The 27,899-nt window shown below is 37.8% G+C and overlaps 1 protein-coding gene across 4 annotated transcripts in view; it reads right to left on the reverse strand.

Moving 5' to 3' along the window:
* Positions 1-27,652, reverse strand: part of GTF3C3 (general transcription factor IIIC subunit 3) — a 30,648-nt gene extending 2,996 nt beyond the window's left edge. For 2 of the 4 annotated variants that reach the window (XM_049712137.1, XM_049712136.1), the window contains exons 1-16: positions 27,519-27,652; positions 26,479-26,590; positions 22,467-22,657; positions 21,831-21,954; positions 19,648-19,839; positions 18,966-19,131; positions 15,260-15,407; positions 14,618-14,717; positions 13,705-13,808; positions 12,575-12,746; positions 9,929-10,131; positions 9,478-9,583; positions 8,694-8,825; positions 6,640-6,877; positions 5,871-6,061; positions 1,709-1,833 (exon numbers count right to left, since the gene is read on the reverse strand). In XM_049712137.1, the coding sequence (XP_049568094.1) occupies positions 1,709-1,833; positions 5,871-6,061; positions 6,640-6,877; positions 8,694-8,825; positions 9,478-9,583; positions 9,929-10,131; positions 12,575-12,746; positions 13,705-13,808; positions 14,618-14,717; positions 15,260-15,407; positions 18,966-19,131; positions 19,648-19,839; positions 21,831-21,954; positions 22,467-22,657; positions 26,479-26,590; positions 27,519-27,620 (2,406 nt within the window). In that variant the 5' untranslated portion in view covers positions 27,621-27,652. The remainder of the gene's footprint in view (positions 1-1,708; positions 1,834-5,870; positions 6,062-6,639; positions 6,878-8,693; positions 8,826-9,477; positions 9,584-9,928; positions 10,132-12,574; positions 12,747-13,704; positions 13,809-14,617; positions 14,718-15,259; positions 15,408-18,965; positions 19,132-19,647; positions 19,840-21,830; positions 21,955-22,466; positions 22,658-26,478; positions 26,591-27,518) is intronic. The other 2 variants (XM_049712138.1, XM_049712139.1) reach the window with 2 other exon arrangements.
* Positions 27,653-27,899: the final 247 nt, after the last annotated feature.

Below are 27,899 nucleotides of genomic sequence, written 5' to 3' on the forward strand. Positions count from 1 at the left end.
AATAGTTCACTCGTTTGACAGTATGCGCCAGGTACAGGAATACAAACCTTTTTTTTCAGAAAGACAGTGCCACCCTAAAAGAATATATGCCTGTGGTGTAGTGTCATATGACAATATAGTCAATATCTCTTCTGAAGGTGTAGAAGAGAGATTTTTTTAAACTAAAGACAAAAGAATTCATAGAAAACAAAGCCAAGTGTTACAACTAGCTGTTAAAGATCTGTAATCTATAAGCACACAGAATATATATTTTTATGGTTTCAAGTTGGCTTTTGTGGCATTAGAGGCCAGTAAAATTTTAGGTTTGAGATACATGTCTAAAAACTTGACAAAAATATAAAATCCAAGCCCTTACAATGACAATTCAGAAAGTTTCATCCTTATGAGCGAACTCACTTGAGCATATCTAACCTTTCTGGGTAAATGGTACCCTTTATATACCTCTCAGAACCTTAATAACCTCTTAACCTTAAAAAACTTGCTTTTTTTTCCCTCTGAAAACTTCTGACTCAATAGTTTTATGGAGAAACTGGTTATTTCAGAGCCTAACTGTGATGATGCAGGCTCCCTGTGTGTCACAGTGTCCAAAAAGCAACTTGCTTCTTCACTTCTTTTTGTATTCACTTTCCCCTTTAATGCAGCTTCAACTTTTATCATGCACGCAAAGCTTCAAGTTGCAAGGTGCAAGTATCTGATGTAAGTAATTAAATAAATATATTACCTGAGTTAAGAGTAAGTCAACTAATTTGTACGTACAGAAAATAAAATGCAAATTTCCTGGGTGATCTGCTATGTAATAAATGGTCACAAATTTTCCTTCATAAATTCATAATAAAAATTAAGGAATTCTTTAGAATTAATACATTCTAGGAATAAAAATTATGCTCAGTAAACAAATCATACTTTCTGCACAATAAATGAACCCATTTGAGTACATGAATATGACCTCTACTCCACTGACATGGTTCTCTGTTAAGTAACAGCAGACAATCTCAGAAATATCTTAACTTCTTATTTAAAAATGAGAAATTTAAAGACAAAAATCTGAGAGAGAGAACGTTTTCTTTCCTTTCCTAACTACTTAAAAAACAGGTATATACATGCATCAAATATATAAACATAAAAACTGAAATAGAAGCAAAAGTGTTGAGGATACAGGGGTGTACAAGACAGATAAGATCTCTGATCTCTTGGAGTTTATATTTTTACTAGAGGAGACAAGTTATGTAAAAAAGTAAACAAGAAAACAAAAAGGTAATTTCAAACTGCTTTACGAACTAAAAAGACTTTAAAAGAGCACACTGTGGTGATGATGTAAGGAAACAGTCACACAGGCACGTATTCATACTTATTGTATGTATATATTATTATATTTTTTAAATTAATTAAAAAATCTTAAGGACCTAGAAGGCTGGAAGCCTCTGAGGCTCCAGAATATAAGGAAGTCTGCACAGGGTTCCTTAAGATTCTGCCTGTGTCGTCTTCATTTATGATCTGGCTGCGCACCCTTTTCTACATGGTTGCATAAGTCTTAGCCAGGAGTACCCCTAGATGTTGGTCCATGAGTGCTGAACATAGGGATAGGTGTTGGGTACTCCCAACATGTGTGCTAAGCAGGTGCTACTTTTGAAGCAGAGTAACAAAAGCATTAAGTGTATTCATTTTTAAAGAACATAAAATCAAGTAATGAGGAATCCAAATGAATTACCTGCACAATAAGAGCATGTCTCTTTAATACATACTTCTGAGATGCCATGTGAATAAAGGTTAGGCCTATACAGAGGCTGTAGAGAGGTTCATGGGGATGGCTGCGAAAGGCCTGCACATACTGTCCTGAAAAATGAACAGTGATGTCAGATGGTGGGACAGAAACATAGTTCCTTATTTCTTCAACACTCACTCTAATATATTTTAAGGTAAACAAACGTTACTGTTACTTTAACATATGCAAGGAGTACATTCTAAAATATCAACCAGTGACCTCCCTGGTGGCACAGTGGTTAAGAATCTGCCTGCCAATGCAGGGGACACGGATTTGAGCCCTGGTCTGGGTAGATCCCGCATGTGGCGGAGAACTAGGCCTGTGCACCATAACTACTGAGCCTGTGCTCTAGACCCCCTGAGCCACAACTACTGAGCCCGTGTGCCACAACTACTGAAGCCTGCGTGCTTAGATCCCATGCTCAACAACAAAGAGAAGCCAACGCAATAAGAAGCCCACACACTGCAGTGAAGAGCAGCTCCTGCTTGCCGCAACTAGAGAAGGCCTGCGCACAGCAACGAAGATCCAACACGGGCAAAAATTAATTAATTAATTAATTAAAATTTAAAAATATCAACCAGGTGCACATTAATTTGAATTTTAAAATAATATATAACATATAACAAAATTAGAAGGATTTACCCATGAGTATATCCTGACCATGAAGATTAAATATGAGTATAAAAGTAACTTTTTTAAGGTACAGTTAAGACATTTCCATGTAGAACAGTACTTCCAAAATAAACAATGTATCAATTGTGATCATAAATATATCTTATGACCTTAAATCTTTTTAAAGCCAATGGGGGAATGTGTCTTTTGGTGAATTCTTTCATAAAATTAATTGAGACCTATCTTATAAATTCAATGTGATGGATCATGGAGGTGAGAAAAAGAAACATAGTTTTGTTTTGTTTTTTAGGTTATGGGTATTATTTTCCCAAACATAGCAACTACTTTGTTTTTCCTGAGAAGAGCTAAATGTATCTAATAATAAAATAAGAATTCATGGTTTTGTGAAGTCCATGTATTCTATATATATAATTGTCTCATATCAAATGCCTAACTGTATGAGACAGAGGAATTTAAGCAAATTTTTCTTATAAATGTATGATCTCTAATTTATCATATAGATAAGAAAACTTCTATTCCAGAAGGCACAGCACTGTAAAATCTCTTTAGCAGCACAGATGGTAGCCTGCCGTTTGGACTTCCTATTTTTGTGTAGTGTAAAAGTTTCTAAATATAGGAAAATAAAATAAAATCTCTATTTTATATTTTCTTAATATTAAACTAACAATTCCAAAAAAGCATACACAATGAAGGAAAGTTTCAGTGTCTGATGTTCAAGATTACTGGCTGAACAACTATAAAAACAGCAGCCATACACAAAGAAACATGAAAGATTAAACAGCCAAAATCACAGTATATTCAGAAGCGAACTTGGCAACACTAGCTTTCAGGCAGCAGGAGATACATGTCTCACCTAAACTTTTGGTTAGGTATTTTTCTACTTGTGTGCTCCTGATTCCTTATTACAGAAATTTCCTATAAATGATTAAATTTTCCCTGAGTTTAATTAGAATTAGTAAGAGCTATGTAAATAAATCTTAATATAAAGACTTGTCTCCCACCAGTCAGAATGACCATCATCAAAAAAGTCTACAAACAATAAATGCTGAAGAGGGTGTGGAGAAAAGGGAACCCTCCTACACTCTTGGTGGGAATGTAAATTGGTGCAGCCACTATGTAGAACAATATGGAGATTCCTTAAAAAACTAAAAATAGAACTACCATATGATCCAGCAATCCCACTCCCGGGCACGTATCTGGAGAAAACCATGTTTGGAAAGATACATGCACCCTAACGTTCATTGCAGCGCTGTTTACAATAGCCAAGACACGGAAGCAACCTGAACGTCCACTGACAGATGAATGGATAAAGATGTGGTACATATCAATGGAATATTACTTAGCCTTTAAAAAGAATGAAATAATGCCATTTGCAGCAACATGGATGGACCTAGAGATTATCATACTAAGTAAGTCAGACACAGAAAGACAAATATCATATGATATTGCTTATATGTGGAATCTTAAAAAAAAAAAAAGATACAAATGAACGTATTTACAAAACAGAAACAGACTCACAGACTTTGAAAACAAACTTAGGGTACCAAAGCAGAAATTGAGACTTTGGGATTGACATATACACACTACTATATTTGAAACAGATACCCAACATGGACCTACTGTATAGCACAGGGAACTCTACTCAATATTCTGTAATAGGGGACTTCCCTGGTGGTCCAGTGGTAAAGAATCTGCCTTCCAATGCAGGGAACGTGGGTTCGATCCCTGGTCAGGGTACTAAGATCCCACACATGCTGTGCGGCAAATAAGCCCACGCGCCACAACCACTGAGCTCGCACACCTCAACGAGAGAGCCTGTGTGCCACAAACTACAGAGCCCACATGCCCTGGAGCCTATGCACAACTAGAGAGAAGCCTGCACACCACAACGCAGAGCCCATGTGCCGCAGCTAAGACCGAATGCAGCCAAAAAAAGAAAAATAAATAAATAAAACAAAGAAATATTTTTTAAAAAATTCTGTAATAACCTAAATGGGAAAAAAATTTGAAAAAGAAGAGATATATGTATATGTAAATAAGTAAGTAAATAAATAAATAAAGGGAAAAAAAAAAAAAGACTTGTCTCCTAAAGCAGGTATCCCCAACCCGTCCATGGCCTGTTAGGACCCGGGCCACACAGCAGGAGGTGAGCGGCAGGCGAGCAAGTGAAGCTTCATCTGTATTTACAGCCACTCCCCATCGCTCCCATTGCTGCCTGAGCTCCATCTCCTGTCAAATCAGTGGCAGCATTAGATTCTCATAGGAGCGCGAACCCTACTGTGAACTGTGCATGCGAGGGGTCTAGGTTGCATGCTCCTTATGAGAATATAATCGCTGATGATCTGAGGTGGAGCTGAGGTAGTGATGCTAGCACTGGGGAGCGGCTGCAAATACTGATTATCATTAGCAGAGAGGTTTGACTACACAGAGACCATAATAAATCAACTGATGCAGACTCATATCAAAACCCTATCAGTGAGTGGCGAGCAAAAACAAGCTCAGGGTTCCCACTGATTCTGCATTATGGTGATTTGTATAATTATTTCATTATACATCACAATGTAATAATGATAGAAATAAAGTGCACAATAAATGTAATGTACTGGAATCATCCCAAAATCATCCCCACCCCCACCCCCCTCCACCCAACCCCACCCCTGGTCCGTGGGAAAACTGTCTTCTATGAAACTGGTCCCTGGTGCCAAAAAGGTTCGGGACCACAGTCCTAAAGGAGTGAACTATCAGCAAATCTTAAGTTCCTCTTTGTTACTATAGCAAATTAAAATCAGGTAGCAAAGCATCCATAATTAATGAAAATTATTTTGAGAACGAACAAGCCTCAGCAGGGAGAGTTGTTGAGCTTTAAAGTCCTACTTTCGGACTTCCCTGGTGGCGCAGTGGTTCAGAATCCACCTGCCAATGCAGGGGACACAGGTTTGAGTCCTGGTCCAGGAAGATCCCACGTGCCGCAGAGCAACTAAGCCCGTGTGCCACAACTACCGAGCCTGTGCTCTAGAGCCTGTGAGCCACAACTACTGAGCCCGCATGCCACAACTACTGAAGCCTGTGCTCCACAACAAAGAGAAGCCACTGCAATGAGAAGCCCATGCACCGCAACGAAGAGCAGTCCCCATTTGCTGCAACTAGAGAAAGCCCACATGCAGCAACGAAGACCCAACGCAGCCAAAATTAATTAATTAAAAAAAACATTCAAAAAAACAAAGTCCTACTTTAAAGACCTACTTTAACCTTTTGAAACCAAAGCATCATAAGAAAAATAAATATTAATTATTATAGTTACTGAGAACACTTATAGCCACTTACTATATGTGCCAGGCATTATTTTAAGTACTTTATATTAACTCATTTAATTTCCACAATAATCTACAGGGTAGGTCCAATTATTATCTCCATTTCAGAGATAAAGAAACTAAGGCAGAGGGAAAGAGACAAAGTCATATGCCAGGACACTCACCAAGTGCATGCTTAAAACTACCAGATACGAATGCATTGTGTCCATTCAAGACACACAGGGCATGATTATCTGGGTTTTTCAGCATTAAACGGAGACAAAAGCGGTGATGTCGTACATCTTGGGAATGCATGGTAACTTGATTGAAAATGTTCCAGAGCTGGGGTTTATTGACATTTTCCATTACCATTATCCTAAAATTGCAGAAAGAGGGTGAGGGTAAAAAATAATGTAAAAAGAAAAATCTTCCTGATTTTTAAGACTGAAACCTTTCAGTGGTGTCCCACCAACACTGAAATGCACTGCCCCCAACAAGGGGGATGTAGTGCTTCTACATCTTGTTTCTGCTTTTCAACGAAACTTTTAAACCACAAAACAGAATCAAGAGGTTTAAGTTTCACCTTTTCTCTCCCAGCCCACTCTCACAGCTGCAGAACAATGAACACTGCATAATAATAATGTATATCAGACATTGTTAAAAGGTGTTACATATGACAACTCACTTAACTCTCACAGTAATCCTATAAGGTGGTAATATTATGATGCCTGTTTTATCACAATAAATGGGGAGACTGAGGCACAAGAGGTTAAGTAAATGAGAATGCATGCTCTCATATACTGCTTCTGAGAATCATCAATGAACAAATTAATCTGTAAGTGACAAGAGTTAAAATAAAACAGCTTATTAAATCCTGGACATGAGAAACTACGTGAAAGTAAATATACATGCTCCATCAAAGAATCTAATTAAAATAAGTTATTGGAAAATCACCTGATATAGTTATATGCCTTTCTGAAATTTTTGTCCAGAATTGCAGCAGAGAGACCAAAGTATTCTAGCTCTTTGCGTTTTGGCCTGTCCTCATAAAATGAGTAATATTCCAATGAAGAATCCACAAGTAACTCAGCCTCCTGAAATCGGGATAGGTCACATAAGGAGTATATGGCCTTCAAAAGAAGGTTCCACCAGTCATCTTTTGTCAAAACACTCGTGAGTACAGCAAATATTGCTAAAATGAGACCAATGAAAATCAGTTAGGACACTGCACTTCCAGAAATAGGAGTATTAGAAAGAAAATTCACATGACCAATTTTAATGGTTAAATTTAGGGTTAAATTTAATAACCATGGCCCTATGGGACTGAATTCTTGCCAACACTCTTCTGACAATGATGAGAAGGAGGGAGCTGCTTGTTTCCACTCCCTCAACATGACCCCCCTCTGCTCTGCCTACCTAACAACCTGCAGTCCTAGGTAATTCTCATTTCTGATTGTAAAGTCCAGCTATTTCATTTGTGTTTCTCAGTGCTAGCTAGAATATATGCTCCTCCAGAGCGAGTGTGCTTTCCATGATTGAGGTCAGATATGGGATTCTACACCTACAAGGCATTCAAATATTTGCTAAGCAAAGGACTTCAAATTCATACTTAACAAATCTTCTCTTATTTGTCTGTAAGAAACCTCCCTTTATCGCCCTTGAAAAATACCAAAAGCCATAAAATTTTTTTTACTGTCTTTGATCCAGTAATTCTCTTCCTGGGAATCTATCCTAAACAACTACTCAGAAATATGGATAAATCTATAGGCATGAGGATGCTCACTATGGTATTATTTAGAAAAGAAAATTGTCAAAAGCAACCATATAATCAAAAAATAATATGGAAATGATTAAATTATGGAACTGCTATCCAATGGAATATTACACACTCCTTAAATATAACAGCTACAAAGAGAACAGAACATGAGAAAATGTTGAGTGAAAAAAATCAGTACAAAGATGCATGTAACATAAAGAGCTGTAGATAATCCTACCATGATGCACTGGTGTAATGTGATCCCCACCATGATGAAATTAACTGACAAAACAAAAACCTTATGAGCTTAAGAAAAACCAACAATGGACCTGAAATGAGGAAATACTGAAAGAGAAAACAGCCTGGGTCAGATACAGAGAAAAATATGTTAAGGAAACAGTCCAAAATAATGTCTGCAGAGGCAGAAGCCACTGGGATAAGCCCAGAATCAATAAACTGGAGAGATGGCAGGGCTCTGAGGCTAGATTGTGAGCAGTTGAGCCCACCCTCCTATCCTCTGACTCTCTTCCCCCGCGACATCTTGCTTATGTCCTTATATTGTGCTTAACAGAGATTCAGCTCTTGTGGATTCTAAAACCCTGTCCATTGCATACTGCCATGTCAGTAAACAATGATTTAATTAGTATCTGTGGACCTGATTAACAATGAAAAAATTTTCTGCTAGATTGATATCTCTAGTTTATAGCCTAGGTCTCTTCCAAAGTTCTCTGACTAATAACCTCACCCAACATACTTGATCCTTTTTCAGCTAAAAATAGATGGCTTGCAAAGTCACATGACTTGAGATTGGGTCAAAGCAACTTATTTTCAGACTTTTTATGACTATTGCTACATTTGTCAAAAATAAGTTTAACAGAGAATGGAATATATGTAATTGAAGTGACTAGACAAAGCAATCTGTATTATCATCTAATCATCACAAATTTCTTAAAATAGGGTATATTTTCCTCTTAAAAAGTCAAAATTAAAAGATTGTTTTAGTTTTTTCACAGAAGGATCTAAGCAGATGCCTGCCTTTTAATTTTTTTAAACTGAAGTATTTACGTATAGCCTTTCTTTCTTTTTTAAAAACACCAAAAGAGTTTATTTTACCTGAGGGATCTAGATTAGAAAATATCATTTTATTCAAAAAGGGTATATTTTCAATTAGATTATTGTCAAGTATTACTTCATGAGTTTTTTTTTCCAACTCAGCCAAGTTTTGTGCAACAAAGCAAATGAAGGTAATTACCTTTTGCATCACAATTTGCTGACTCTTGGTCATTGTTGTCTGATATTTTGTCTCTTGACACTTTAATAAGGTAGAGATGCCTCTCTCCAGATTTGGAACTAGATATCAAACAGACCTGGGCTCTATTCATTGCTACCTGAATTAAAGATGATAAATGAGATTTTTTAGTCACATAATTTTTTAGAGAAAATCTATGGGAAACAAGTGTCACAGGTGTGCCTGAAAGCTTCTTTAGTAAGGCAAAAAAAAGATCAGTCATTGTGTATATAAACGCCTAGAAGAGAATGAATAGACTTATTTTTTCCTTAACAAAGCAATCTGGGTCACACTACTCACCTTAGTAAGGAAAAAGAAAGCAATTCATATTAAGTTTATAACACACACACACACACACACACACACACACACACACACACAGCCACCTACCTGCAAAAAAGCCAGACTCAGAAAGGATGTCATATCCGGAAAACATTTTTGCAAAGTGAACAATTTTGGCACGTGGCAGTGTCTACAGAGCCAATAACTGATACCATGATGGCTCTCATTTTTCTAAATATGTACTAGCAAAGATTTTATTGTACAATCCATAGTAAAGTTTACACTTTCATGTAGAACTTTCAATTATATACCATTAATCTCTAAGTCTTCTTTTATCTGATTTTCACTTTAAAAAGTTTGAGTTTAACAGAGTAAAAGAGCATTACGAAATGGCTATAATCTATGTTTAAACCAAATTCTAAACATTTAAAAAGTCAACAAGGCTAATATAAAGAAAGATCATTACCTACCCTTAAAAGCATGGCTAACATGGTAAGCAAGGTATCCACATAACCATACATTTTGCCTTGTGAAAACAACAGAGTAGAACGTTGAAGCAGCAACTTCAGTTCCTAAGTAAATAAGCACATGATAATAAGTGTGACAAGATTCCTTTGTTGTAAATTGTTTTGTTTGCATAGAAAAGTTTTGTCTTAGAAACCAAACCTTAAGAACATTTGCTTTATGATCTCTCACAATAATTAAAATCCAATGTTTTAGAAACTATAAATTATAACATTAACAATCATAATGTTAAGTTGCTGTAACTTAAGACTCAAAATCACTTTTTCAAGAACACTGAATTTAATACACTAAAATAAAACTTGGATATAAGCTGTAGGGACATCCTTAACAGAGGAAAAAGTTCTAAAACATAATCCACCGAGAAAAACTTCTTTCTATGTTACATGGCCTACCTGCTGTGCTGCATTTGCATCTTGTGCTAAAGTATCTGGATCATACATTGGCTCCAGAGCTTCCAGAGCTTTCTCAGGACGGCCCAGCTGCTGCTGAAGGGTGGAAAGTGAAATTCTTGCATCCAAATGGAGGGGGGCCAGATCAACCACTTTGCCATAGCTTTCGGCAGCACGCTCCATATAGCCTAAGGCCTTTAAGCATTCTAAAATGATGTTAAAATAAAGCATTAATATGAACTACAGATTTGTAAGCGGGCCAAAATTATTTCTCCATTTTAAAAGAAATTATAGCAATACAAACAAATTATAACAAGAAAGAAATATATGCATACTTCCAGTACTTTAAAACAATTATCCCTTTTAATCTCTATCTATGCTACAAGGATGTAATCAGTATATATTTTTTATATATATATATACACACACACACACACACACACACACACACACACACAGAATTTGGTATTCTGATTTATTCACTTACTATTATGCTTTCAACATTTTCCCATGCCTTCACTGGCATTCTGACTGATTATAATATTCAATTAAATTGCTTATTTACTTAACCATATTATTTGACATTTAGGTTATCCCAAATTTTTACTCTAATAAATAACACCACAGTAGATATCTTCATGTGTATAAGCCAGAGTTCACAAACTGGCAGACCAGTTTAACCTACAGATATGCCTTGTTAGGCCACAGTGCTGTTAAAAACAGTGAATTGTCTACATTCTTAAAAGCTAGGATTTTTTATGAAATCCAAGTTACTGGATTCTTTTGAAAAATCTGGATTTGGCAACAGCGAGTCCCTTCATTCCCACTTGGTGCATCAGCCATGCTGAGAAACAGCAGCACCCTTCAGACGGGCGTCTCCAGTTCTCACCCTGCCCTGGGCCTCTCACTTACCTACTTTATTCACTTTTGTTACATGCCAGGCTCCTGAGTTTTGTGATCTCCAATATAAACCACCTCCCCTCACCTCACTCAATTATTTCCTCAGGATAAGTTCTCAGAAGTGAGGCTACTGGGCCTTATTCCTCACACTTTATGCCAATCAATCATTAAGTCCTATCATTTGAACTTGAAGATGAATTCCTGGTAAGCATTTCTTCTTTCCACCCTAATAGCCACAGCACTCACTAATCTAAGCCCTTTCACCTCTTTGCTTTTCACTGCAATGATCTCCTATAAGATGGTATTTTGCCTCCAATTGTTTTCTCAAATCTCAGATTTCTCAAATTATCTCCTGATCACTATCTTTAGGTTAAACTTTGGTAATAAAGGAAGACTACTAAATGTGGATGGATCATCGTGATGGAATTTCTCATTATTTTTCACTTCTCACTTTAAAAGATATTTTGTTATTATGTTACAAGCATTAAATTCCTCTAATGATCTTTCTTATCTACTGTTCCAAATTTCTTTATGATTTTTAGATGATTCTGAGGTTTTACCTTCCACTTATCTCAAGCTACACAGGCTCAACATGGAAAAAGCATGTATCAGTATCACGATCATAATTAAAGAGGATTTAAAAATGTCTACTGTTAGTAACAGGAGCAGTATAAATACCACAGCCTTATGGAAGGCAATAAAAACTTCAATTCCTGGCTCATGTCTTTAAAATTCAAAACCTACAAATAATGTAACTTTTTATGATGGTATTACATTTGTATTCATGTTCACTCATCCAAATAGTAACGTGCTATCTTAATCATTAAGTGCTCTCTTTGCCATTTCATATCTGTGATATGTGTCAAAATATCCCAGAATATCAATCAATGCTACTCTAGTTATAGAGGATTTTCTGCCATTATGTAATATTTTAAGAAAATATTAAAACTTTCTGGGGCTTCCCTGGTGGTGCAGTGGTTGAGCATCCGCCTGCCAATGCAGGGGACACAGGTTCGTGCCCCGGTCCGGGAAGATCCCACGACAGTGAGAGGCCCGCGTACCTCAAAAAAAAAAAAAAAAAAAAAAAACTTTCTGCCATCATGCAATATTGGAAACAAAGACTATTCAAACTTTAATGCATCTCTTATGTTGATTCAATAGGAAATCCTATGAGAATATTTTTGGCTTTCATACATTTCTGTAAGAGATTTAGTTGTTTTTCCCAAGCTGCTTTTCCTACTCTAAATGATTTATTTCAGATTACTGTGGATTTAGATGCAATGAAATAAAATGACATATAAAATCCAATCTAGAGCATATTTTCAGCTCAAAGAACATTGAAAATATATTAACTTTTTTTTCCTCAAAATAACATTAAACATAAATCCTTAAAAGCTCTTCAAAAATTAGATTGCATCCCAAGTCTGACAATCTACTACTAGAAACCAGAGCCTGTGGTTAAGACAGGTAAAAGACAGGTATTTAAGGTATTTTTAACAGGGATATGTTAGTCTTTCTACTTCACTCTGGTACCATTAAGTGAATCATTCCTCCAATATATTAGTGAGGGAAAATCACTTAGCGGTAAACCAAGACAACTTAAAATACTGACTTTCAAAAAACTGCCCTGAAACCAGAGACACTTTCACTAAGACATTAACATTTTATAATAATTATTACCATCTTGGGGAAATAAGTTCTTGCCTGCTTATGTGATTAAAACTTCTCCTTCCTACAAAAAAGTATTACCTGCATGCCGAAGCCAAACCACTGCGAGGTTATATCTTTCAGAGCAGACTAGCGCACTAAGGAGGGGAAGTGCAGAATTATATTCACCAACATCCAGAAAAGCTTCAGCAACATCGAGATAGAGGTCTCCCATGTCTTCGGGATTCTGTTCCACGAGTGTTGTCAAGAGAGGCTAGACCCCAACAATTAACAGCCGGAAGTCAAACAGTCATTGCAAATACGCTCATCTACTTATATCTCTCTTTTTAACATATATACAAGTTATCTGAGGCAAATCTAAGAGGAGAAAGGCTTAATAAAAACAGCTTTAAATAATCACTTTTTAAATTCATTTCTGAGTCTCTATTAAAAAGAATTCATACTGCCGTCATTCACTCATTCAGCACACTGCTTCCGAAGGCCTGTTACAAGACAGGCATTGCAGGAGCTAGGGCAACACTGACCTGCTGTGCTCTTCCTCTGGCAAGTCAATAACGCCCAGGCCTCAGGGCCTCTGTGTTTGCTGATTTTCTGGAAAGCTGTTCCCTCCGGTTCCTGCCTGGCTTACTTCGTCACTTCCTTCAGGTCATTATTCAAATGTCACTTTTCAGGGGAGGCTCTTCTTGACCAATTTAATAAAATTGTAACTCCTCCCACCCCCAGTATTCCCTATTCTTCTCTGATTTTTCTCCAGAGCACTGATCACCAACTAACATCCTATATTTTATGTATTTATTTTATTATCTAATCCCATTAAAACAAAAGATCCATGAGGACAGGGATTTGTATATTATATTCAACACTTTATCCTAAGGTCTGCAAAGTAGATGCCCAATACATTTTTTTATTCAATGATATACTTAGTCCAAAGTCGGCAAAAGAGAACAGCTGTCAGAAACTGCCAATTGTCTAAAAGGCCCAATCCCACACTCTGATCTCTGGATTATTCTCATTTTAAAAGAACAACAAATTATTATAAGCCCATTTCCAAACACTTAGCTTTTAAAAGACATTCACACAAAATAATCTGATGTTTACTGTGACTTCCTGGTTATTAATATGAAATCTAGGGTCAACTTAAAATTTCTTGTTATCTAAACATTGTAGATTTGATCTAAAGTATCTTAAGTACAAATCTTAATGTTACTTACATTAAGTGGTTCAAGGATGTTGAGATGTACAAGGCAGACCATCAACTTCACTGTGATATCTATTGGCACACCATCCGGTATAGTGCAGGAAACATTCTCACCAGCTGTGGATTAGACAGACAGACAAAAAGTTCCTATATGTAATCTTAGAAAGTGGGGCAAATGAAGCAAACTGTACCTTCTATGCAAGATCTCATTTACTTCACTCAAAGCAAATGATTCTACAGTCAATTCTAAGTTTGGCCAACTCTAGTTCTAGGTTCTTACACCTCTTTCGGTCTGTCCTTTGGTAGTAATTATCCTTCCTATTCTTTTCCTAATACCTTAACCGCTTACTGAAAACCTACATAAACTCCCACACCTTCTATCAAAACTACAAAGAACTAAAAAACAAAAGTGACAAATACGGATACATGAACTTTCTCTTTTTCTTCTTGAATCCAAAAGCCTCTTTTTAGTCTTCACTACAAAGAGGCTGAGAAAGGGATAAAGTAAAATAGTGTGCTTAAGTCTGAAGCAGCATTTTATGCCCATGCTCATGTTTCAAGTAGAATTTTTTCAATGCTTAAGTTTGAAATAAATTAGTAGAGAGCATTTTAAGCCCTTTTTGAAAAGTAAACTGCTTCAGTTCTAAAGGTTTTTGATAAGGTGCTCGGTAATTCATTCGTTTTTTCACATAGCACTATCAGGACCCTGGGTCAATGACAAATGCCAAGTTCAAATGGATGTATAGAGAAATAAAAGGGACTGAAAACACTTTTTTTTAAAAAAAATAGATTACCTGTGAGTGAATACTCACAAGGAAAAGATATGGAATCTCTGTTACAAAAATTGCTCCTTGGGAAAACTTGTTATGAGAACACTAACTATCAATTTCAAAATGCCACATTATGAACAAGAGAGGATTACGCACACTCTCCTATGCACAGGAAACTACAACTTTTATTCTCTTCTGAAGTGCCTTCTTCTGTAGTTTTTTTTTCTAGCACAATTCCAGAAAAATCTGTAATTACCTAAAAGAATGGGGGAAGAAAAGGAAATAATATGATAGGTATGTATGAAAAACCTTTTCACAATGCAAAGATTTGTAGTTAATTCAAATAATCCTTACAAAACATAAATAGGCTATAAAAAGCAACAGTATGTCTCTCTAAAATAGGGCACCACTGTGAAATATTAACATTTTTATATCATATTAACTAATGTTTAACTGAAAATACATAATTTCTCTATATCAAACCAATCTAATTTTCCCAACAGATTAAGAAATGAATCATAGCAATCAGTCTGGCTGCTGAGTCCTGCTACCCTGAAAGACAGACATATCTAGTACCTATGATAACGGCAATAGCTTTTATTATATGGCAACTACATTTTATATTTCATACAGGACTATTATAAAATCTAAATGTGCCCATACAGACTTTAAATATATAATTTAAAATATAAGTAATTTAATATATATAACTAAAATGGGGAATTGTCAATTTGTAAGAATTTCTAGAACACAGAAACGTGTTCAAAACCTAACAGAGAAACACATAAGTGTTCCTACCTCCAAAGCTTTGTCATATTGTTTATTAGAAATGTATAGTTCAGCTGCAATGTTGACATCTTCCATGGAGACTAGGCCCTGGTGCTTTGAGAAAGCTTCTTCAATTATGTTAATAGCTGAAATAACATCATTGGCTTCATAGTAACTCCTAAAAAAATAATGGCAAAATGGATGAGAGCTTTTTAATTCAGATTATAAAATTCGTTTTCTTACACAGACCCTCTAACTATTAACTATGATTTTCATCTTCTTAAAGTTTGGGAGGAAGAAAAAAACTCTTCTTTAAAATCATAATCAGAGCTGATCCAGAGAAAAATGTGTAATGTCATAACATTAAGCATCTCAGTCTCCCAAAGCTACTTCATATCATTCTAGCTCACTTCCTCTGTAATGCAATACCAACAACTTTCCTACCTCAATGGGATCTACAAAGCATTGATCCTACCATTTTTTCACTGTCTCTGCACCCTTCCTGTCCTCAGTTTCCTCCTTCTCTGTGATCCAACATTATAATTACTCCATTGCACATCTCATTTCTCCTGCTCCTCTCTCCCTTTAACAAAATCATCTGATAAAACTCCAACCCTAGTTAATCCAAATATGCCTTCACCACCAGCTGCCCAGCTGCCCATGCTCACTAAACTCTAAATTAATGACCACTAGCCTCAAGTGGGCCCATGGTGCTGGTCAGCAATCTTACTACAGTTACCAGTCCAGTACTTCTCAAACTTGAATGTGCACACAAGTCAACTGGGAATCTTATAAAAAGGCATATTCTGATCCAGTAGTGCTGGGGCAGGGTTGAGATTCTACATTTGTGACAGGCTCTCAGGTAATACAAATGCTTCCGGTCTGTGGGGTAGCAAGACCTCAAGGACCCAGACAGCTATTTCACATCTTCTCCTCTCCAAACCCACAAGTCTCCCATCCTCACTCTCAGCTGATGACCTCACTTCTTATTTTACAAAGAGAATCAAATCAGACATCCCACATACTCCCAACACATCTACCTACTACTACCTACCCATACCCATGGCCATATCTTCTGCCTTCTCCTTTTATCATAAGGCCAACCCTCAACTAGATCCCATTCCCTCCAATCTATTCAAGAATATCAATCAAGCAATTGTCCCTTCTCTCATGAATCTTCAATATGTCCCTTGGTTGTAGATCATTCCCACCTGAATACAAATATACTGTAATTTTTCCCAACTTAAAAATTGTCTCTTGTCCCTACAACCCATTCCAATTACCTCCCCATTCTTCTGCTCCCCTAGTAAATTTCTCCAAAGAGCTGCCTATCCCCCAGACTCCCCCAACCCATCTCCAATGTTCATACTTAGTCCTCATTTTATGTGATCTACTTGCAGTATTTCACACAGATGGTCATCCCTCCTCCTTGAAGTGCTTCCTTCAGTAAAAAATTCTAGAATATCATGTTCTCCTAGTTTCCTCCAAGTTCACTGTCCATTTCCTTACAGCCTCCCTGCTGTTTCTTCCTCATCTTCCTGACTTCCAAACACTGTAGTGCCTCAGGGTTTAGTTCTCAGAACTCCTTCTGTTTCCCCTCCTCCTGCCCCCCCCATCTCTCTCTCTCTCTCTCTCTCTCTCACACACACACACACACACACACAGACACACACACACACCCCTTCCCTCATACCCAATACATCAGAAAATCCTTAGAGCTCAGCCTCCAAAATACAGCCAGAATCTGGTTATTTCTTACCACCTCCTACAGCTTTTACCCTGGTCCAAGCTACATTACCCCTTCCATGAATTACTACAATAATTTCCTAACTGTTCCCCCCTGCTCTATCCTTCCCATTACTCAATCTATTCTCAAAAGAGCAGCCAAAATTGATGCATTTAAAATTTAAGTCAGATCAAGTCACTCTTCTACTCAAAAACTTCCAATGGCTTCCAAACTCATTCAGATTAAAAGTCAGAGACCTTATAATGACCCACAAGGGCCGAGGGATCTTTTCCTGATACCTCTCTAACATTACCCCTTCCAGTGCTCCCCCTAAACCCTCAGTTTCCATGTTGTTCCCTGAGCATACCTTTGTGCTTGCCATTTCCTTTGCCTATAATACTCTTCCCTAATATCTATTCCCGTATCTCCTTCAGTTCACTTTCAGGTCAGTATGACCATAACACAAAGAATTAAGTCCTTCTCTAATCCCCCTATTTAAAATAACTCACTCCTATTCCTCAACTTATCTCTCTTCCCTGCTTCATCTTTCTTAATATCACTTAACCAACATCTGACATACGACATATTTAGTTGTTATTTGCTTACTGCCTGTCTCCCCCAACTAGAATGTAAGCTCCAAAACAGCAGGAAATTGTAAAACTCATTCAATACTGAATCTCCTGGTGCCCTGTACAGTGCCTACCTAATACCTAATTTATATTCAATAATTATTTCCGGAGGGAAAGTAGGGACTGAGAGAAAGTCTAATCAATCAGAAGTTATAGTAACAGAATTCCATGTAGGAAAGACTTCTATGGCAGTGGCAGAACTGTTCATTACCACCCTTTCCTGACAAGGTTAAATATACAAGTGGAAAACAAATTTACTCTCACAGGCCATCTAACAATTCATAAAGTAGAAGCCTACTGGGCTAACCAGTATGACAGCCAAAGATGTGACTAAAAGAAAGTAACCTGGGAAGATCCTCAAAGTTCATCATATACATCAGGGATCAATTAAGGAAGGGTTGCCTCCCCTCAACAAATTTCCTAAAAACACTTCCAGTATTCCTACATAGCCCATCTCTGAAGCACAGTGAGTGATCTCACGGCTAAGCATCTTCATGACAATCGCCATGGAATTAACAGGGTTAACCTAAAATACCCAGATCATAGATTAACATGGTTAATCCTAGGCTGAAATAGTAGACATCCTAGAAGAGAAAGCATACAAGGCATTATGTAGCCAGAATGTTCCCTGCTTTGTTTTGCTGCACAGCATATCAGAGAAGAGAATGTAGTTGGGCATATTTTAGAATAAAATATATACCATAGTCAGTAGCATGTGCCAAATCTAAAGAAAAATTTTCATCTTAAAATGTTATTCTAGGGCTTCCCTGGTGGCGCAGTGGCTGAGAGCCCGCCTGCCGATGCAGGGGACACGGGTTCGTGCCCCGGTGCGGGAGGATCCCACATGCCGTGGAGTGGCTGGGCCTGTGAGCCATGGCCGTTGAGCCTGCGTGTCCGGAGTCTGTGCTCCGCAATGGGAGAGGCCACAACAGTGAGAGGCCCACATACCGCAAAAAAAAAAAAAAAAAAATGTTATTCTAGTACAGGCTCAAGATAAAATGATTAAAGAAGATCTCAGAGCACAAACATTTCAATAGCACATTTGCAATAATTTAATATTACTGCAAATGTACCTAACTTCAACTAAATTATGAAAACCTGGGAACCTAGTCATCCTTTCAGAACATGCTCCATTTTTAAACTTCTGAGCATGTGAAAGATAATCATATATCCAAATTTTTCTAAACAATCACACAGTTGACTTGGAAACAGAAAAGTACTGGGGAGGGAAAACCTCTATATTTCAGCACAATATGAAATACAAGAAGCAAAACACTTCACTGAACCTCAATAAAAAGTATATTCACATCAAATATATGCTTTGATTTCTAAAATAAGATGATTAATGAGGGCATTTATATATATTTCACTTTGAACTTACTTTGCCATATCTCTGGACAATTGCATAAATCGTTCTCCATCAGACGGAGACAAAAGGTTTAAAATACGCCTATAACCATCCATTGCCATTTTGTGATCTCCCATCTGTTCATAAAGGCTTGATCGCTCCCACAGATAACGGACATTAGTAGGTTCATATTTAAGTGCTAAAAACAAAAAAAGGAATATAAATAATATCATAAAAAGAGGTTCATGGTACCTGGGTGTGACCCACCTTCTTTTCAGAAAATCTATTAAACACTCTAAACTAATTCTCCAATACAACCAAGTGGGTTATTCTGGAATAAATCTACCTTCACAGGAACTCTAGACTAGGCTTGATCTAAGACCAAATAGAACCTGAAATCTCCATATTAATCTCCATTTGGTCACTGAAGTCTAATATTAACCCTCAAGGAACAGCTTAGAACCAACACTGATCTTGGTGGGAAACTGAAGGTCCTGTTCTTCAACCAACTTTTGTGCAAATATTAGCTCACAATATAAAGAAAGTTGCTGATAAACATGAAAATACAGGGAACCCAAATACTTACCTCTGGTATAACAGAATATAAGGAACAAATATATTTCAGCTAACATCACTCCAGAAGAGCAAGTACATTGATCAAAAAACCTATTATATAACATTTTATCAAAGGAAACGAGAAAAACACTTTTATTACCTTTTGTGTAGCAAAAAATAGCCTGCTTAATATTGTCTTGTTCCAGGGACATTTCTGCCAATCTAACCCATTCTTCAGTGTCACTGGGATTTAAATGTGCAGCAATCAACTCAAACTGCAGTGATTTCTCCATGTCACCTTGGTCCTCATATATCATAGCAAGAGTAGAAAATGGCTCATAAGCCAAAGGAGCTATAGTGAATATGAAAAAAAAAATTCCATTGGTTGAGGGAAGAGGCTTGAAACATGGATGTCAATTCCACGTTTCACACTATGGATCCTTTCTCTAATATTTAAACTTTTTAAATAACTTGAGCAGAATTATACAAACCACTTAATGGAATTTAGAATAAACAGTAGAGGGGATTCCCTGGTGGCACAGTGGTTAAGAATCCACATGCCAATGCAGGGGACATGGGTTCGAGCCCTGGTCTGGGAAGATCCCACATGCTGCAGAGCAACTAAGCCCAGGCGCCACAAACTACTGAGCCAGTGCTCTAGAGCCCGCGAGCCACAACTACGGAAGCCCGCGCGCCTAGAGCCCGTGCTCCGCAACAAGAGAAGCCACTGCGATGAGAGGCCTGCACACCGCAACGCTTGCCGCAACTAGAGAAAGCCTGCACACAGCAACGAAGACCCAATGCAGCCAAAATAAATAAATAAAATAAATTTATTTATAAAAAAAGAATAAACAGATTATATTTGCTTTAGTATATTTTCACATTTTTAAGATACTCTTTTCTGTAGGCAGGTGTAATTTCATGAAAAACCCTACTCTCTACCATGCCCCCTTCAAGAAAATCCCCCTTTGCTAAGGCTAAACAAGGCTCACTAACTCAGCAAGTTCATCCTAATGAGCATCAGCCATATCAGTGGGGTTAAATCTTCATGATCCGGCTTCCACACCGAAGGAGTATGGGATTAATGCACAGAAGATACATAAGTAGCACCTAAATCCAGATTATCAAAGTGAAAGGTTAATCCACATTTCTGAAATAATGTTTTTGAATTGAGGTTCTAAGATCACAAGGGATTAAAATCAAAGGTAATTGTCAAAATAAACAATTATAAACAAATAAAAGAACAGATAATACTGAAAGTAGGGACCAAACAAAATACCCTAAAGGAAAAAATTCGATTAATCTTATTTCTGATGGGGTAAAAGAGGAAAAGCAGCGCCCTCAAATTACTCTAATGAATAATCCAAGAATCTTACAAGATTTCTAAAAGGATCCTAGACTAAATGAAAGGAAATGCCAAAATACTGAAAAGATACATTGAAAGTTCACTCTAGTACAACTATCCCTGCCACTATGCAGGGCATCATTTGGCAACACATCAGGAGAGCAAAATAATAAATATAAGTGATTAGTCAAAAAGTGACTTCTGAAGATATCCTTCAGTATGCCTGAGGTTTGCAGTTTAATGGAAAGATGACAAGTATATACTGTCTTTTATCAAAAAGTAGATTAAAATAATCTAACACTGTCTGATTTGGAAAATAGAAGATAAAAGAATACTCTTCAAAAGTGGTTTTAAAATAATTTGTTTGCCATATTTTAAAAAGACTAATACTATAAAAGCCTAAAGCTCCTAAAATGAAACATTCAAAAACACACAAATTTTAAAAAAGCCTGTAAGAGTTCAATAAATATTAATGATATTTCATTGAATCATACTCTGCGATTTTCATTTTCTTGGCAATGATACCTATTCAATGTGAAAAGTGGTAAATCACTGTTATCACAATCACCTCCAAGCTTCTGAATATATTTTCCAAATAGCACAGTGAGGTGCTCCTCCGTTTGTTTTAAAAGTCAGACTATTAGGGCTTCCCTGGTGGTGCAGTGGTTAAGAAACCACCTGCTAAAAAAAAAGAATACACCTGCTAATTCAGGGGACACAGGTTCAAATGAGGCAACTAAGCCCGCACGCCACAACTACTGAAGCCCACATGCCACAACGAAAGTCCACACGGGCCCTAGAGCCCATGCTCTGCAACAAGAGAAGCCACCGCAATGAAAGCCTGCACACCGCTACGAAGAGTAGCCCCTGCTCGCTGCAACTAGAGAAAGCTCACGCACAGCAACGAAGGCCCAATGAAGCCAAAAATAAATACATTTATTAAAAAAAACAAGTCAGACTATTAAACTGCTATTGTCAATAATTCCCACATTAAACACCTTGTCTTATGATTTCCATGCACATCAATATCGCCTCTTCACGTTCTCCTCGAGCAAAGCGAATGTTGGCTTCACCCATGAGACCTCTCAGAGCTCTGGGAAGTTTACTCCGAGGCCTTTTCTCCTGTACAGAACAAAAATGACATTTAGATGCAAACAAAAAACAAATCCAACAAAACTTTCCTACAGTAGCAAGTTCAAATCACAGTAAAATATTTAAAGAAAGCAAAAATCAAACTGGTCAGGCATTACTAAATTACTAATTAGAACAAATGTGGAACTGGATGCTATAAAATGGATTTATATGTCAGGAGATTTATGACGCAATCTACTGAAGATTCTCCTTTCAAACTTATCTACTCAGAATGAACTTGGTTAAAAGAATATCAAGTTACAATATGGACCTTTTAATAGCAAAACGACAGTACATTTTGAGACATGCAATAATTAAAGTTTTACATTTAAAAATCTCTAAAATGAAACATAAGAAACCAGTAACAGTAGTTGTCTCATAGTGTTTCCTTTCTTACAGTTTGAATTCCTTCAGAATATATGTATAATTTAAAGATTCTTTTTCAATTTCTGTATCACATGTTTACATTCCATTTATAAATACGAAAATAAGAAACACTTTACTTTCATCATTTTCTTGGTTTCACGATTGAGAACCATCTCTAATACAAACACGTCGCCTGCAGTGGGTTGCTCAGGTGTCTCCTCCTCCTCGTCCTCCTCCTCGTCCTCCTCCTCCTCCTCATCTTCATTCTCTCCAAGCATGGAAGCAAAGACCTTGTGAACTGACTTACTGACTCCATCTGATGTTTCTCCTAAAGACAAAGACATTGAGGTTGAAAAAGAAAAAAAAAGCAAGCTTCAGCATACTTACTAGTTGCAAGAAAAAACAAACAGTATTTTCTGGAATATAAATTTCTACCCCAGCAATACCAAACTTGAAAAAAAAACACAGACAAATGAACACTCCCCAAAAAAAACAATCCAAAGAGGAAAGCTGACACAAAGCCATGTATTTTACTCTGCAGGAAGTGCTGACTCATCCTTTAGGCCTTACCCAGACATACAGGCAAAATTAGTGGGAAATCAGAAGCACACACGGTAATTGTTAAAAGCAGAGAGGAAAAAAAAAATAAAAGAATTGTAGGACATAGACCTAAGAACTAAAAAAGTCTGGTGGTACATAACTAGGAGGTATAGAACAGTGGTTTAAGGTGGTACATAACCAGGGGGTGTAGCACAGTAGTTTAAGGTGATACATAACCAGTGGGTATAGCACAGTGGTTTAAGGTGAGGTCTCTAAAGCCAAGCTGTCTGGTTTCAAACTTCATCTCCATCTATCACCAGCTGTGTTACCTTGGGCAAATTACTGAAGCTCTCTGTACCTCAGTTTGCTCATTTGTAAAAGGGAGCAATAATGTCTGCCTTATAGGGTAACTCTGAGGATGAGATGAGTCTTTATATATATGTACTTAGAAAAATGCCCAGCATATAGTAAGAGCTTAATAAATGCTATTATTAAAATTAAAATACTATTATTATTTCAGGAACAAAATAACATGACATATTTCATCTGTATCTGAGGATATCACTACAGTAAAATGATTTTTGTAAGTTCATAATGATTATCTTTTTTTTAAAATAAATGTATGTATGTATTTATTTATTTATTTTTGGCTGCATTGGGTCTTCATTGCTGCATGCAGGCTTTCTTTAGTTGCATCGAATAGGGGCTACTCTTCGCTGTGGTGCGAGGTCTTCTCATTGTGGTGGCTTCTCTTGTTGTGGAGCACGGGCTCTAGGTGCACGGGCTTCAGTAGTTGTGGCACGCAGGCTCAGTAGTTGTGGCACACAGGCTCTAGAGTGCAGGCTCAGTAGTTGTGGTGCACGGGCCTAACTGCTCCACAGCATGTGGGATCTTCCCGGACCAGGGCTCAAACCCATGTCCCCTGCATTGGCAGGCAGATTCCCAACCACTGTGCCACCAGGGAAGCCCTCATAATGATTATCTTGAATGATCAAGAAAAGTTAAGCTGATGGTGCTTCCCTGGTGGCACAGTGGTTGAGAGTCCGCCTGCCAATGCAGGGGATGCGGGTTCGTGTCCCGGTCCGGGAAGATCCCACATGCCGCGAGCAGCTGGGCCCGTGAGCCATGGCCGCCGAGCCTGCGCGTCCGGAGCCTGTGCTCCGCAACGGGAGAGGCCACAACAGTGAGAGGCCCGCGTACCGCAAAAACAAACAAACAAAAAAAAACAAAAAAAAAGGGAAAAGTTAAGCTGAGAAGCCAATTTTCTGTTAAAGCAGAGACAAGTAGCATATTTTAGAAAAGCTACAACAGTTAAAATTTTAAATATATATATATTCAAAAATCCTTAAGCTTATTCACTTATGTGAAATACCTCAAATCCCAAAGATGCTGGATAAATGAGATAGTCAATATACTTAAGGAAGAAGAGAATGAAAAAAACCCACATGTTCTGAGCAACAAATAGTAATTATTATTATTAAGTCATAATGATCATCTTCAAGAATTCTAAACACCCAAAGTAAATATGAAAAAACGGTGTAAAATAAATCAATAAAATTTATTACAGTACAGAAAAAAAAAAAAGAAAAGTCATATGATCATCTTGATACAGAGAAGCATTTTTTTTTTCTTTTTTGGTCATGCTGCATGGCTTGTGGGATCTTAGTTCCCCAGCCAGGGATCATACCTGGGCCCTGGCAGTGAAAGCGCCTAGTCCTAACCACTGGACCGCCAGGGAATTCCCCCAGAGAAGCATTTGATAAAATCCAACACCTATTCCTAATTAAAATTTTAAGTCAACTAGAAAAGGAAGGGAATACTTCAGTTTAATAAACAGTACCTACAGAAAATTTTCCACAAACACAGTTAACGGTTAATTATTCAAAGTCATCAGGAATGAGACAAGTATGCCTAATATCACCGCTCCTTTCAATATTTTACTGGATGTCCTGGAGGTCCTAGCTAATGTAATAAGGGAAGAGAAATAAAAGACATAAAGATTAAGGAAGAAATAAAACTGTCATTCACAGATGACATGATTATATACATAGAATATCCAAAACAATCTTTGCATAAAAACTGTCAGAATTCATGAATTAGCAAGGTTCCTGGATACAAAGTCTATATACAAAAATTAACTGCAATTTTTATATCATCAACAATTAACTGAAAATGAAATTAAAAGAAGTCCCTATTTGCCTGGTGCTCAAGAATAAGAATTTTGCAGTGGAATTCACCAATGTATAGGAGGAAAAAGACAATGACTCTAGTGGCCATATATTCCAATTAGCAGACTTTACCTGTTCAAAACTGACCCCTTCCTCTGCTCTGAATACATGTTCACAGTTACCAAAGGTCTTGGTAAAGTTCTGGGACAATACCTTCCTGGGAAATTGGGAGTTTAATATCTTAAAAGGACTGATGGGATTACTTGAGCTGAGGCTAGTATGCCTGACTGCTCATGGGGAGCTAGAATGGGATTCAACTAACCACCTTTTTTTAGGGAGGGCCTAATGGGCACCTCTCAGGGGCAGCTTTAGGTAAGAAAACTGGCAGGCACCCCATGGTGTCTGGTACTACAGTTGCACCTCAAAGATGCGATGATGGAAGAGCAGCTCCTACTCTGAGCAGATAAGGAAGGACTCACAGGTTTTAGAACAATTTCAGCCCCATTTTTCACCACACTTGCCTGGCAAGGTAAGAAACTATATAACCCCAATTTTCTCTCCTCTTTACCCTTTCTTCCCCACTTGGTCCAAGGAAGCAGTAACAAAGCCTGTTCGTTTTCTGTCCACCCTACTAGTGTTTTCTCTGTGTCAAGTCTTATTTGTTTGGAGGGAAAAGAACCAGCCTCTATTTCTACCCACTAGGACTAGAAAGTTTAATTAAGTTCTCAGTCAGACCTTACACCCAAAGCTAAATTCTAACTGATAGTTCAGTATCCCAGGTTACCTGACATGGGTAAATGGATACCATGAACTATCATCAGTATTCTGATCACTAAAAAGGTGTATCAATCACCAGAAATTAATAGATTTGCATAATAATTCATCACTTAGGCTCTCATGAGTTTAATTACTCTGGGTGCAGCAACCAAATGTAATAGCCGGTCATGCAGAGCTGAGGACTGGATCCTGGCATGAGGTAACATACCAAGATACCTCTTGTGTGTGTGAGGTCCCATATGGAGCCAACTGGCCTTCCACTCTGACATTTCTATCTTATCTCCCATAATTAAAAAAGTGGTTTGGAAGCCACTTTGTATAGAAGTATAATTCATTACAATTTGGGGGAGTATAGTCTAGAAGAATTAGTAATCAAGTGAGAGGGTCAATTTAAAGAATAATGACTCTAAATGGCTCCCAAACAAACGCTGATGTCGATCTGAAACACTTCTCCACAAACATAACCCACTAAACTAACCATCATCATAATCAATAATTCAACAAATATTTATTGAGCACCTCTTACACACCAAGTACTATGCTCCTAATAAGCCAGGTATCAATGACAGAACACCACTGCAGGAAAAAAATAATAATAATGCTTTCACTAAACTATTAGGTACCCTTAACATTTAATGCATTTAAGGTAGGGATCTTAACATACCTTCATTGACATCTTCGTCCTGAGATTTGGTACAGTCAACTCCTGATGATGATGGAACTGCAGAGTCATTTGGATTTTCCTCAGCTGATGACTTGCCTTTTTCCTGAAGACTCTGAGATTGAAAATTAATTAATGATTCCAAAATCAAGTGCACATTTAGCACTCCCCAGTTGAGAATACAGCATCTGCCTCATTCTCTATTTCTATGACTTGAGCTCTGAACACATACATACTATGTGGAATCTAAATTTGAATATAGCCAAAGCATTTCATAGTACTTAGGTCTCATCCTTCAGGCTGAATCAGTCGTTTGTAAAAAATAATTTTTAAAACCTTGATGATTTCATTAATCTACACGTTGTATCCTTGCTTTTTAAATGAGAAGAGATGGGGCCCTATTAGTTGCATGATTTAGGAAGGACTCCAACAGCTAATCTCAAAAGGTGTAATTACTTTTGTTTTCCCTCGGACTTCAAGTGAGAAGACATGGAAAGTTCACGTATTTCCTCATAAGTCTAAAAAAATATGTCCCAGAGATTTTGTTATCAGACAAAAAAATTCACTCTTTTCTGTGGAAGATTACACCACACCATTGGGAGACTCCTCAAAAATGGAAGCTCAAATCACTCCGTCTAGAAACAGACACTGAGGCCTAAAGAAGAGACGTGAGTTGCGCAAGAAGACAGTGGCAAAGCTAGGACTAGAACCAGATACTGCCTCCAAACTCTACTCCCCACGCCCCCCATTTAATCTACCAGCGTTATGCTACCCTCAAATAAAAAATGCACTATTTGGCAACAGAAAAAAAGGTAAGTGGTTACCACCGAGACAAAAGCTTTTTGGTGGGTGAAATGTTTTGAAGAGGAGCTTAGAACAGGGACGAGGTGAGAACCCGAGTTTCGGTAATAAGGGGAAGAAACTGCTGGAAGTACCCGGCCCGCCCCATCACCGCGAACAGGGTTACTGGGTCCCCCACATCTCTCTTAAGTGTTTTAGGGAGACGAGATAGTAGGGAGCATCCTGGCCCATTATCTCCTCACTTTCTTCTCACGGGTTTTTCTCTCTTCTCTCCGCCTTTCGAACTCCTCAAAGGAGATCTTCCCTTCCAGATAGTCGATGAGCTCCGGGCTGAACCCCGACATGTCTGCGGGGATCTGATGTGCAGTTCCAGAAACCGAAACAGAGAAACGGAAGAGCAGAAGCTCCCAGACGCTACCCCCACGCCGAGGCGCTAAAAACAAGGACCCGTAGTCCTTCCGGGAAAACTGCCCGGCCTGCGCCGCAACCGCGGCGCTCGGGTTCCGCAGGAACTTCTGGCCCCGCCTCTTCCTGGCGACGTGGGCGTGGGCAGGACCCGGACTGGACAGCGGCTTGACCCTCCGGGTCGCCGCGCTTGCCGCCGGGCTCAGGCCTCCGGTTTA

The sequence above is a fragment of the Orcinus orca genome, chromosome 7, assembly GCF_937001465.1.
Source record: "Orcinus orca chromosome 7, mOrcOrc1.1, whole genome shotgun sequence".
Lineage (NCBI taxonomy): Eukaryota > Metazoa > Chordata > Mammalia > Artiodactyla > Delphinidae > Orcinus > Orcinus orca.